This window comes from Aptenodytes forsteri, unplaced genomic scaffold (genome assembly GCF_000699145.1).
Source record: "Aptenodytes forsteri isolate BGI_AS27 unplaced genomic scaffold, ASM69914v1 Scaffold382, whole genome shotgun sequence".
Lineage (NCBI taxonomy): Eukaryota > Metazoa > Chordata > Aves > Sphenisciformes > Spheniscidae > Aptenodytes > Aptenodytes forsteri.
In genome coordinates this window covers 972,403-984,943 of record NW_008794625.1, presented here as the reverse complement: position 1 = coordinate 984,943, position 12,541 = coordinate 972,403, and the positions used below count along the sequence as shown (strand labels likewise).

The following is a 12,541-nucleotide window of genomic DNA, read 5'->3' as shown; positions in this document are numbered from 1 at the left end:
AAAAATTGATTTTCTGTTCTGTTAAATAGTGGCTGGTTTTTTTTGATTTTTTTTTTTTTTTTTTATTCTATCTGGCAGCTATCCACAAAAAACAATCTGTTAGTTTGAACAGAGAAAGGCTAGCATCCTGTTGTTACTTTCTTTTTCTGCCTTCAGTGCTTTGACTGGCTGGGCAGTGATACGGATTTGGCTATACTAAACACATGGCCTGCCAAGAAGGAGCGGAATGGTTTCTTCCTACTTCTTTTGGTCACTAGCATGGTATGGCATGGGGCATGGGGAATGATCAAGAGCTACTGAGAACTCCAGAGCAGAATAGAGTTCCTCCCCTTTCTCATAAATAAATGTTGGTTAGCACAAACTTTCTAATGGTAGGCAACTGTTACCCAATTCCTCCTCCCTCCCCCCCCACGCCCCCAAAAAAACCCTCCCAACAATGAAATCTCTTGAATTGGGGTTTTCTGTGAAGTTTGTAGAAAGGCCCAGTCACCTAATGGAAGCTTTCACAAAGATCAGCTTGATGGCTGAATTTAGCAGTGGCAAAATTCCGTAATATACTATTTTTCTACTAAATGTATGCCTATTAAACTGTAAGACTTCTTTGCATGGTGCTGAACATCATGATTTTGTTCTGCATGAAATAATCAGGTCACTTTAATATATATTGCAAATAAAAAGGTTCACTGAGGACAGGTATAGACAAATGATTGCAGTTTTAATAAACAGAATAGCTTATTGGTGCCAGTCATTCAGGACGAAGATGAAAACGACAAGACTATGGAGTTCTTTTTCTCTGTTTTTCAGTGCCCAGGGATTTGCCATCCCTCCTTGATTCACCAAATATAGCTTCACGTGCAATATTTCTTCTCCTACTTACAAGAGATGGTTGATTGCCTTCATTTCATTTTTAATTGAATCCCCTGCACTTCAAGTCTCTCCGTTGCCTTACATGAACAACTTTGTTGTCACTTCTTGAATGCTTTTCTCTGGCATATTCCAACAGCAGTCTCCCTTAATTAGACCTTAAATCCAGCTACTTCCTTTGTGTTAATAGTTATTTCTTCTTTAGCTTACCCTCTCCTTTTTCCCTGAACAACACTTTAAAGAATTGCAATTCATTTCTGTCCACCAACATTGGAACAGGCTGCCCAGGGAAGTGGTTGAGTCACCATCCCTGGAAGTATTTAAAAGACGTGTAGATGAGGCGCTCAGGGACATGGTTTAGTGGGCATGGTGGTGTTGGGTCAATGGTTGGACTTGATGATCTTAGAGGTCTCTTCCAACCTTAATGATTCTATGATTCTATGATCATTGGATGCAAAAATTTCCCTAATCCAGACATACCATGGCCTGAAATAAAGGCTATTGTACTTATCAAAAAATGGAGCATTGCATCAGCCATTTGGGTTTTATACCATTATCTATTGTGGAAGCTGCAGATCATCATTTAGCAAAGTGCTCTTAAAAGGCCAAAGACACATTTTTGTCACTGGCGCAGAAGATGTGGGGATATGCAGAGATCTATTTGTAAACTAACAGCCTTTTTGTGAAGCCTACAATCTGTTAATTTAGCTTCTAGTAACCTAGAACTGCAATGCATGTACATTCAGAGAAAACCCATCAACACTGTAAAAGCTCTGGTGTAATATTTTCTCTAATACAGCTTGGGACAGAGTACTGTTTTATTGCGGAGGTTGCTGTTAAGTAAAAAGCAAGCTGTAACATAAAACCCAGGTAAGGCTCTGGAAAGCAGGGGACTGGAAACAGTCTAAACATGGAACTGAGGACAGGGAACTGGAAAGGAAAAGTAGAATCTGTGAATGGAAGGACAAGATTGGAACTGGCATGAGGAAATAGATGGGCAGAGGACAGCTTGGAAGGGATGAAGCAGAAAAGATCAGCTTTATCATGATAGAGCTTCCAGGGTTGTGTGAACCCTAAGGTTCTTGGTGTCTCATCGTTCATCACCTGTCAGAAGTATCTGGGACATTCTTTCAGAGTTTCATACTCTTCAAGTCCTGGTCCACACAGGAATCACAGACAACTTTTGCAGGTACTTCTGTACTAGCTCAAGTGTCAGAGATGAGAGCGTTGAATCTAAAGGTTCCAACCTTGCAGATGTGGGTATCAAAATAAAAATTACTGGGTGGTTTGTGGGGGAGGGGACTGTTACAAGAATTTCACATTCCTACCAAATACACTAATTATAAACTCTAAAAAAACCAGAATTATGTTTTTAAGTATGTGGACAGTCTATGGTGAATCTGTCAGGCATGAATGTTTCAAGATAGCCTTGTCCCATACAGTCCTCCTTCTATAGTAATGCTGCATTCAGAGCACAGGAGGGTGCAGTGCAGTACCCCTGCCACCTTTGTTGTAGGGTCAGAAGATGTGTAGTGAGGGGTGTAAGAAGAGAAGAAATACTTGCTGTAGTTAACTCCATGGTATGTACTAAACCTCTGCAAAACTGAGTGTATCTTAAGGCACTTAAGGTATGCTTTTCATGCATCATCACTGGTATGTTTCTTATTTTTCAAATCACTGATTTAAGGTGTTTGTATAAGACTTGCAGATGTGCTAACTGTCTGCAACCACAAATAAACGTAAAATGGAGACAATACCTCCATCCTTCCTCTTCATTTCACATGAATGCAAGGCTGTGAAAATACCTAACGATGAGTGCTGTAGAACAGACTTTGAGGAAAGAGATAGTTCTGTACTGGGGCTCAGGCGGTGGGCAGCAAATAAGAAATGGAGAGAAAAAAAAAAAATTGTATTAGTGAAGATCATTCTTGGTCATTATTCAAGGTACAGCAAATTTGGCTTTAGATCTCTTTGTACTAGAACGAAAATACCATGGCCGCATGACACAAAATATTATCTGTATAATATTCTGCTGGTTCAAATTTCTCTAAAAATAAAATAAAACTTAGTAGGTCAACTAACTAGCTTATTGTACCAGTAAGGTTGGTTAGATTAGATACAGTTCGTCATGTTTTAGATGATGTAGGTGCACAAACCCAGGCGAAATTCTAGGTTGTTCTCTGGCTAACGTGACAGTATGCGAACATTGTGTCTGTGTGCCAGAGTGCAGTAGGACAGCCGCTCCCGAAGGGATGGGGAGCCATATGCGGTCACACAGTGGCAGGCAAGGGCCTCGCTGGCTGGGGTTGGTCCCACAGTACCTGAGCAAAGCGAGCAGGGCAGGCTGGGGTGTAGTAGCAAGGTTCAACCCAGTCTAGTCTTTGTGCTGAAATAATTCTCTTCTTTATTTGCTTCTTGCCCTTTTTGGCTTGCTTGAGTGGAGGAATAATTCTCCTTTAACATTGTACAGATAATATTTGATATGCTGTGAGTGATGATGAAGTAGATGATAAAGTAATTGTGACCAGACACATAAAATCCAAGTTGAATTTTTCTTGCAACCTTTTGAAAGAAAACTGGAGTAAAGGTAAATGATTAAAAAAAAAAAAAGAAAAAAAAAGTTATGAGTTTAAACCAATTTTAAGTATACAATTTCTAGAAAACCAAGCAAATACATAAATCTCTCATTTCCTTTTGTCTTTCCAGTTCTACCAGAATTAAAGCTGCTCTGTGGGGCTGATTTTCTACAGACAATTAATACACCCAATCTCTGGAAGGAAGAACACATCAAAGAAATAGTGGAAAAGTTTGGTTTGGTCTGTGTTAGCCGTGCTGGCTCTGATCCTGCTCGGTATATCAATGAATCAGACCTTTTAACTAAATTTCAGCACAATATCTTTCTGGTGAAAGAATGGATTCAGAATGAAATCAGTGCAACACAGATACGCTATGCCTTGTGCAGAGGATTAAGTGTAAAATATCTCATACCAGATTCTGTTATATCCTACATTGCACACCATAATATCTACACAGAAGAGAGTGAGCGGAAGAATGAAGGTGACTTGCTTCAGCCTCTTAAGTTGCATAACACAACACTAAACCCTCTAAATGACTGATGTCTGTAGTGTGTGAAGTGGACAGACCTGGGGTTTTTTCATGTAAAGTTCTTGAGAAGGTTGTTTCTCGTTAATGAAGGGAAAGTACATCAGTCCAAAATTTCTTGAATTCATGTGGTGGTTTAAATTCATGGTTTTGTGTGTGGTAGTGCTTAAGCAAATCGGGATGCTCAGCTGCATAGCCTAAAATATATAAAGAACAGCTTCCTCGTGAAAATAAATGAAATAAGATCTTAACAGTAAATATTAATCTCCAGTAATACTTAAGGGTCAAACATAGTACTTTCCTGAATTGTAATTCTGTAATCCTACAGACAGTTTTAGCATGAAGATGCCTTACTGTTCTGAAGCAGCAAAATAAAACGAACCATAACTTTTCTTTACATAAATATATATTTAATTATATATTACTGCTAAACTTTGACTTTTTCAGACCCTGAATAACTTTTTGTCTCTTGGCAGTTTGGACAAGAGATAGAAATAAATCTTTCTTTCGTGCAAGCACTTAAAAATGCATGCACCATTCATGTCACTTTTAAGCCTCCAGATTCACAAATTATAGACAGTCCTCATCCCCAGATTTAAAGTGGGTTTCTTTGCTTCTCTGATCCAGAGTCTTCTATAAGAGTAAGTAATTGCCAAAGCCCTGGAGTAGATAACATATCCAAGAGGAACTTCAGCTGTACCATTTGAAAATACACAGTGGAAAATAAATGAAAATAGCTAAGAGGCTGTCTCAGTATTTGAGCCAGAAATGTTAGCCAAAAAAATCCATTCTCTTACATGTTGGTTGCCTATTCTGCTGATTCAGTCTATCGCATTTTTGACAGAAGACACCTTCAAATAATATAGAATCTCTATGAAGTGCTACCTCTGCGTTTCAATGTTGCTTAAATTAACTGAAAACATGCATTCAGTAGTGATGTAGCATTTATCAATATACAGCATTAACCTCTGCTTCTTAATACAAGTTTCCACCTAACTGGCCCTTTTTGAGCCCTCATTTGGCCAAACAGCTTCCACTGGTAGTTCTCTAGAATTAAGGAGCTTGCGGAACAAGTTAAAGTAATGATGTCAGACACAAATTGCTTTCACTGAAAGAGTCTGTATGATCGTTTTCTGAAAAGAAGGCGGCGTAAAGTACCTGGAACATATTCAAGGAAGAAGGATTCGCCTCAAAAACCACACAAGATAAGCACTTGTATAGCTTTGGCTAATATCCTAAACTAAAGCTATTTAAAAGGTTTTTTTCTGAGTGGCATGAAAAATGAAGAGTAATATGGTTAAAATGGATCTCCAGATAATCGGTACCCTTACAGAAGTTATATGGAAGGTGAATGTTTCATTCTGTTTAAATCAAGTCATCCTGCTGTCATTAGAAATCTCAGAGGTTCAGCCTTGTGGAAGGATTTAAAGGCAACACTTCTTCTAATCTGATTATTGTTGGACTTGCATAGCTACATGGTCTAAAAAAGAGCTAAAAGAAACCAGAGTTCAAACTCGCCACAAAGAAAGACAGTGAGCTGTGTGGTGCAGAATCAACACACTGTTCTGAGACTTTGATTTTGACAATTACCTAAAGTAGGGATGCCTGCAGATTTCAATGGTTACTGGAAAATGGTCAGCAATGACAACTTTGAGGAGTATCTGAAAGCACTGGGTAAGGTTCCCTTCATGTTTCTTTAATAAATTATCAATAAATGCAATCTCTCTTCGTCTTTACATGAATCTATTTTTTCTTGTACAGTCATAAATCATTTTTTGTGAGAAACATTTTTTTCAGGAATGCACTTTAAGAATTGCCTTATGCAAAATTGTTCTGTCTTAAGCAGCCTGTACTTTTTACCATCTTGAAGCTTACATTAACAGACATTAAGCTACATAGCTTGAAGAGGTAAGTGGCAGATTTCAAACTTAAAAAAACAACCATAATGTGAAAAAGAGTAAAATTTTTATGTGTAATAAAGAGACAATAATGTACTTGATGCAATTTTGTGTGTTTGCATTTGATGTAAAGTGCTAGTATTTCTATAGAAATATTGAAGGCCTTATTAACTGTCAAATACAAATGGTATTTTTTAGGATTCCACATAATCAGAAAATCAAAACATGAACTTATTTAAATTAAAAGAATTAGGTTATGGACTTTTTCCTGATGAGAAAGCTGGTGTGAAAGATCTGGACATTTATTTATCTTCATTTATTTATCTATAAAATGAATATATAACTATTCATTTTAGTTCTGCCAAAAGCTACAAGCTTCTTTTTGTGGTAGACTTTTCTGGATTAAAGCTTATTGTACCAGTTAGGTTGGTTAGATTAGATACAGTTCGTCATGTTTTAGATGATGTAGGTGCACAAACCCAGGCGAAATTCTAGGTTGTTCTCTGGCTAACGTGACAGTATGCGAACATTGTGTCTGTGTGCCAGAGTGCAGTAGGACAGCCGCTCCCGAAGGGATGGGGAGCCATATGCGGTCACACAGTGGCAGGCAAGGGCCTCGCTGGCTGGGGTTGGTCCCACAGTACCTGAGCAAAGCGAGCAGGGCAGGCTGGGGTGTAGTAGCAAGGTTCAACCCAGTCTAGTCTTTGTGCTGAAATAATTCTCTTCTTTATTTGCTTCTTGCCCTTTTTGGCTTGCTTGAGTGGAGGAATAATTCTCCTTTAACATTGTACAGATAATATTTGATATGCTGTGAGTGATGATGAAGTAGATGATAAAGTAATTGTGACCAGACACATAAAATCCAAGTTGAATTTTTCTTGCAACCTTTTGAAAGAAAACTGGAGTAAAGGTAAATGATTAAAAAAAAAAAAAGAAAAAAAAAGTTATGAGTTTAAACCAATTTTAAGTATAAACTTTCTAGAAAACCAAGCAAATACATAAATCTCTCATTTCCTTTTGTCTTTCCAGTTCTACCAGAATTAAAGCTGCTCTGTGGGGCTGATTTTCTACAGACAATTAATACACCCAATCTCTGGAAGGAAGAACACATCAAAGAAATAGTGGAAAAGTTTGGTTTGGTCTGTGTTAGCCGTGCTGGCTCTGATCCTGCTCGGTATATCAATGAATCAGACCTTTTAACTAAATTTCAGCACAATATCTTTCTGGTGAAAGAATGGATTCAGAATGAAATCAGTGCAACACAGATACGCTATGCCTTGTGCAGAGGATTAAGTGTAAAATATCTCATACCAGATTCTGTTATATCCTACATTGCACACCATAATATCTACACAGAAGAGAGTGAGCGGAAGAATGAAGGTGACTTGCTTCAGCCTCTTAAGTTGCATAACACAACACTAAACCCTCTAAATGACTGATGTCTGTAGTGTGTGAAGTGGACAGACCTGGGGTTTTTTCATGTAAAGTTCTTGAGAAGGTTGTTTCTCGTTAATGAAGGGAAAGTACATCAGTCCAAAATTTCTTGAATTCATGTGGTGGTTTAAATTCATGGTTTTGTGTGTGGTAGTGCTTAAGCAAATCGGGATGCTCAGCTGCATAGCCTAAAATATATAAAGAACAGCTTCCTCGTGAAAATAAATGAAATAAGATCTTAACAGTAAATATTAATCTCCAGTAATACTTAAGGGTCAAACATAGTACTTTCCTGAATTGTAATTCTGTAATCCTACAGACAGTTTTAGCATGAAGATGCCTTACTGTTCTGAAGCAGCAAAATAAAACGAACCATAACTTTTCTTTACATAAATATATATTTAATTATATATTACTGCTAAACTTTGACTTTTTCGGACCCTGAATAACTTTTTGTCTCTTGGCAGTTTGAACAAGAGATAGAAATAAATCTTTCTTTCGTGCAAGCACTTAAAAATGCATGCACCATTCATGTCACTTTTAAGCCTCCAGATTCACAAATTATAGACAGTCCTCATCCCCAGATTTAAAGTGGGTTTCTTTGCTTCTCTGATCCAGAGTCTTCTATAAGAGTAAGTAATTGCCAAAGCCCTGGAGTAGATAACATATCCAAGAGGAACTTCAGCTGTACCATTTGAAAATACACAGTGGAAAATAAATGAAAATAGCTAAGAGGCTGTCTCAGTATTTGAGCCAGAAATGTTAGCCAAAAAAATCCATTCTCTTACATGTTGGTTGCCTATTCTGCTGATTCAGTCTATCGCATTTTTGACAGAAGACACCTTCAAATAATATAGAATCTCTATGAAGTGCTACCTCTGCGTTTCAATGTTGCTTAAATTAACTGAAAACATGCATTCAGTAGTGATGTAGCATTTATCAATATACAGCATTAACCTCTGCTTCTTAATACAAGTTTCCACCTAACTGGCCCTTTTTGAGCCCTCATTTGGCCAAACAGCTTCCACTGGTAGTTCTCTAGAATTAAGGAGCTTGCGGAACAAGTTAAAGTAATGATGTCAGACACAAATTGCTTTCACTGAAAGAGTCTGTATGATCGTTTTCTGAAAAGAAGGCGGCGTAAAGTACCTGGAACATATTCAAGGAAGAAGGATTCGCCTCAAAAACCACACAAGATAAGCACTTGTATAGCTTTGGCTAATATCCTAAACTAAAGCTATTTAAAAGGTTTTTTTCTGAGTGGCATGAAAAATGAAGAGTAATATGGTTAAAATGGATCTCCAGATAATCGGTACCCTTACAGAAGTTATATGGAAGGTGAATGTTTCATTCTGTTTAAATCAAGTCATCCTGCTGTCATTAGAAATCTCAGAGGTTCAGCCTTGTGGAAGGATTTAAAGGCAACACTTCTTCTAATCTGATTATTGTTGGACTTGCATAGCTACATGGTCTAAAAAAGAGCTAAAAGAAACCAGAGTTCAAACTCGCCACAAAGAAAGACAGTGAGCTGTGTGGTGCAGAATCAACACACTGTTCTGAGACTTTGATTTTGACAATTACCTAAAGTAGGGATGCCTGCAGATTTCAATGGTTACTGGAAAATGGTCAGCAATGACAACTTTGAGGAGTATCTGAAAGCACTGGGTAAGGTTCCCTTCATGTTTCTTTAATAAATTATCAATAAATGCAATCTCTCTTCGTCTTTACATGAATCTATTTTTTCTTGTACAGTCATAAATCATTTTTTGTGAGAAACATTTTTTTCAGGAATGCACTTTAAGAATTGCCTTATGCAAAATTGTTCTGTCTTAAGCAGCCTGTACTTTTTACCATCTTGAAGCTTACATTAACAGACATTAAGCTACATAGCTTGAAGAGGTAAGTGGCAGATTTCAAACTTAAAAAAACAACCATAATGTGAAAAAGAGTAAAATTTTTATGTGTAATAAAGAGACAATAATGTACTTGATGCAATTTTGTGTGTTTGCATTTGATGTAAAGTGCTAGTATTTCTATAGAAATATTGAAGGCCTTATTAACTGTCAAATACAAATGGTATTTTTTAGGATTCCACATAATCAGAAAATCAAAACATGAACTTATTTAAATTAAAAGAATTAGGTTATGGACTTTTTCCTGATGAGAAAGCTGGTGTGAAAGATCTGGACATTTATTTATCTTCATTTATTTATCTATAAAATGAATATATAACTATTCATTTTAGTTCTGCCAAAAGCTACAAGCTTCTTTTTGTGGTAGACTTTTATGGATTAAAATAATTCTTTTTCTTTTTCAGATGTAAATGTTGCTGTAAGAAAAATAGCAAACTTGCTAAAACCTGACAAAGAAATCCTTCAGAATGGGGATCATATGATCATTAAAACGCTAAGCACTTTTAGAAATTACATCATGGAATTTGATGTAGGAAAGGAGTTTGAGGAGGATTTAGCTGGGGTGGATGATCGCAAATGCATGGTAAGAATTAGAACTGTAACAACAGACAAAAAAAAAAAAGAATATTAATAATCTGAGGCCTTTCATAGACCACATCTGTTAACCATTTTGTGTGGCTATTCCTAAAATTGTTTCTGTACTTCTCAGTTTGCCGAGATGTGCACACAGTTTTTAATGTGCCTTTACATTAAAGGAATGCTAATTTTATCAATGAATGAATAGTAACTTCAGTGAAACATTACTCAATTATACTGGGATATTTGTCAGTCAAAAAGACATTTAGGTTCAGACTTTCAGAATCTCTTTACTGAGTAATGTTTTACAGTAAAGGAAATCCACCGATGGCAGGGTCAGGCACTATTCCCCATGTGTAAGAATGGCCAAGTGCTTAGAAATTGCAGCTTTTCTTTCTTGTTCTTGTTCCTGTGCTCCTTCCTTCCTGGGTGTATTTATTAGAGCAGACGCATTAATTAGCCTACTGGAACAAATCTTATTGCAATCAATAAGCAAACACTGAGGACTCTGCCTTATGAGCTCTTTTTGCTTGCCAGAAAGACAGTATTTTCTAACTTATGACTGATAAATACCAATTAACAGGGGAAAAACTTGAGAATACCAAGTTCTTTCCTGTTAGTTTGAAAGTATGACACCTGCAATATCCTACAGTGAAGAAGTTGATAAGCAAAAGAAAATTATCTCAGGAGAGACTATAGAGGAGAAATCACATAAAAGAGAATTAATAGGGTTCCATTCTTAGAAAGATAGTGCCATTTAGAACCGATATTATTCTCTAACACTAGGATATGCAAATTTGCTTTTGCTCTGGTGATGGCAGGAAAGGGAAAGATCATGAAGATCAGAAAAAAAGAATGGCTAGCTAGCAAGTGCCTCAACTAATCCTTCTGTGCTCCTTGTTACAGAGGGTAGAAGCATGATAGAGTTCAGAATACAAAGTTCACAGAAGGGAGAAGCAATGTGTATTTGTGTATAGGAAAGTGCCCCAATGGCATAATGCATTTTTGACTGCTGAAAGGCTCTTAATGAGGATAATGAGGTCCAGATCCACTGAACAGTTATGAGCCCAAAGAAAGACTTAGACTTAGGTGGCTAAATTACTGTCAAAGATAGCAATGTTCAAAGCAGCTGCTCAAGCACTAAAAATGTCCTTAATGTTTGAGTCAGTGAAGTAGTGGTTTGTGTGTGTACCCAACTGTCTCCATCTAAGCATTATCTGTATTTAAATACCATTAAACTCCATCTAAAGGAGGACTAAAACATCCTCTACATGGCGGAAAGAAGTAATGGTGCTCTGAGGCTGTCTAACATGTACCTGCAGTCAGTTCTTACAAATGTGTCAGACAACCACTATGCTGAAAAATCCAATTCAGAAGACATGGAAGTGTGGCCCCTGCCTAGTCCTGCTTTTGAAATACTTAATAGATTTAACACACAACTTTTAATTTCCTGACAAATACCCTAAATATTTCTTTATTTGTAACAGGCCAAAATTCTCTACCTTATTTTGCTAAATTGAATGATGGGGAAGAATTCAAAATGTTGAACCAGAAAGAAGAAATTAGAGAAAGATTATTCTGGTCACTACACAGTTACTTGATTTGGAGTGGAACCTAGTTCACCCTACTTCCAAGGGTTGCTTAAACATTTTATCTATTGGCTGGTTAGTGCAAAATGCTTACTCGGCCTTGGAAGCAGAAGGTACTAGCATCTTCTTGCCTTTTCCAAAAAAACCCAAGGGGTAGTCACTAACCCTGACTGTTTGTTTTGTTAAGAATGACTTAGGCACGTAACTCCACAAAAACTTTCAGAAATCCTCCATGTCCCTTTACAGCCTCCAACAACGGATACCAACTGCAGCTGATTTGCCTTGTACCAATGTATGGTTGGACTCGATGATCTTAGAGGTCTTTTCCAACCTCAATGATTCTATGATTCTATGATTATGTTCAATTTTCTCATTAAAGATTTATTTTCTACATGAGACCTCAGTTTTCTCAAAGGCAAAACAGTACAAGAAGCTGTCTTTCTGAAGCCACTTCAGCCCAAATCTGATAACCATAATGTCAGGCAAAACTTGCAGTTGTTAAGCAACAAAAGAACTCCAACAGTCCAGGAACAGTCTTGTGAGAGAAGGGTCATGGAGACGATATAAGACATACTGGACTGCTCCCTGAGTGGTGTTATGAAGAAAACCACCATAAAAACAAAGGTTGAATATCATCCTTGGTGTTTCCTTTTCTCATCTACAGCTTGTGAAACTGAATGCCGTAAATGGCTTAATCATTAATAGTCAACCTGTGTAATGGGAGAGATTGTGAATCAGTTATTGTTATTTATATTGTGGATTGAGCAGACCACTGGGCAAGTTTTATCCAAGTAGCTCAATGTATGAGAAGTACAAAGTAACATGGATAAGACAAATTACACGTTAAACATTAATCTATATAGCAGAGCAATCATCAGGAGACTAGCAAAAATAACCTTAGAAGTAATTCATCCAATAGGCATAGCTCAATTTTTCTTTTAATGAAGAATATATCATCTAACTAGAGTTAACATCAGTAAAAATGATATTCGCACGGTGAACAGGTTAGATCTTGTGTATAATTCACTGAAATTGTGTTCACCTTTCAGTTATAAAACATGTCTTTGAGTCAGTCAGGGTAGAGCGTAACTACAATAATTCCAAATCATAGAATCATAGAATCATTAAGGTTGGAAGAGACCTCTAAGATCATCGAGTCCAACCG

At 37.1% G+C, this 12,541-nt stretch overlaps 3 protein-coding genes across 7 annotated transcripts in view; all 3 read left to right on the top strand.

Annotated features, from left to right (window-relative positions):
* LOC103894038 (nicotinamide/nicotinic acid mononucleotide adenylyltransferase 3) overlaps positions 1–4,359 on the top strand; it is a 27,039-nt gene extending 22,680 nt beyond the window's left edge. For all 5 annotated transcript variants that reach the window (XM_019470504.1, XM_019470501.1, XM_019470502.1 and 2 more), the window contains one exon: positions 3,571–4,359. In XM_019470504.1, the coding sequence (XP_019326049.1) occupies positions 3,571–3,980 (410 nt within the window). In that variant the 3' untranslated portion in view covers positions 3,981–4,359. The remainder of the gene's footprint in view (positions 1–3,570) is intronic.
* Positions 4,360–5,567: 1,208 nt separating this feature from the next.
* LOC109279299 (nicotinamide/nicotinic acid mononucleotide adenylyltransferase 3-like) lies at positions 5,568–7,682 on the top strand. The gene is made up of 2 exons (XM_019470498.1): positions 5,568–5,640; positions 6,894–7,682. The coding sequence occupies exons 1-2, from the start codon at positions 5,568–5,570 to the stop codon at positions 7,301–7,303; spliced, it is 483 nt and encodes a 160-aa protein (XP_019326043.1). The 3' UTR covers positions 7,304–7,682.
* The window catches only part of RBP1 (retinol binding protein 1), a 17,470-nt gene continuing 12,259 nt past the window's right edge, over positions 7,331–12,541 (top strand). The window contains exons 1-2 of the mRNA XM_009273350.2: positions 7,331–8,963; positions 9,616–9,794. Of these exons, the coding sequence (XP_009271625.1) occupies positions 8,891–8,963; positions 9,616–9,794 (252 nt within the window). The 5' untranslated portion in view covers positions 7,331–8,890. The remainder of the gene's footprint in view (positions 8,964–9,615; positions 9,795–12,541) is intronic.

Excerpts from the sequence above, each read along its gene's own strand:
- LOC109279299 (XM_019470498.1), top strand. The coding sequence starts at position 5,568 with ATGCCTGCAGATTTCAATGGTTACTGGAAAATGGTCAGCAATGACAAC. Across the intron at positions 5,641-6,893 it reads GGAGTATCTGAAAGCACTGG|TTCTACCAGAATTAAAGCTG; the intron begins GTAAGGTTCCCT and ends TTGTCTTTCCAG.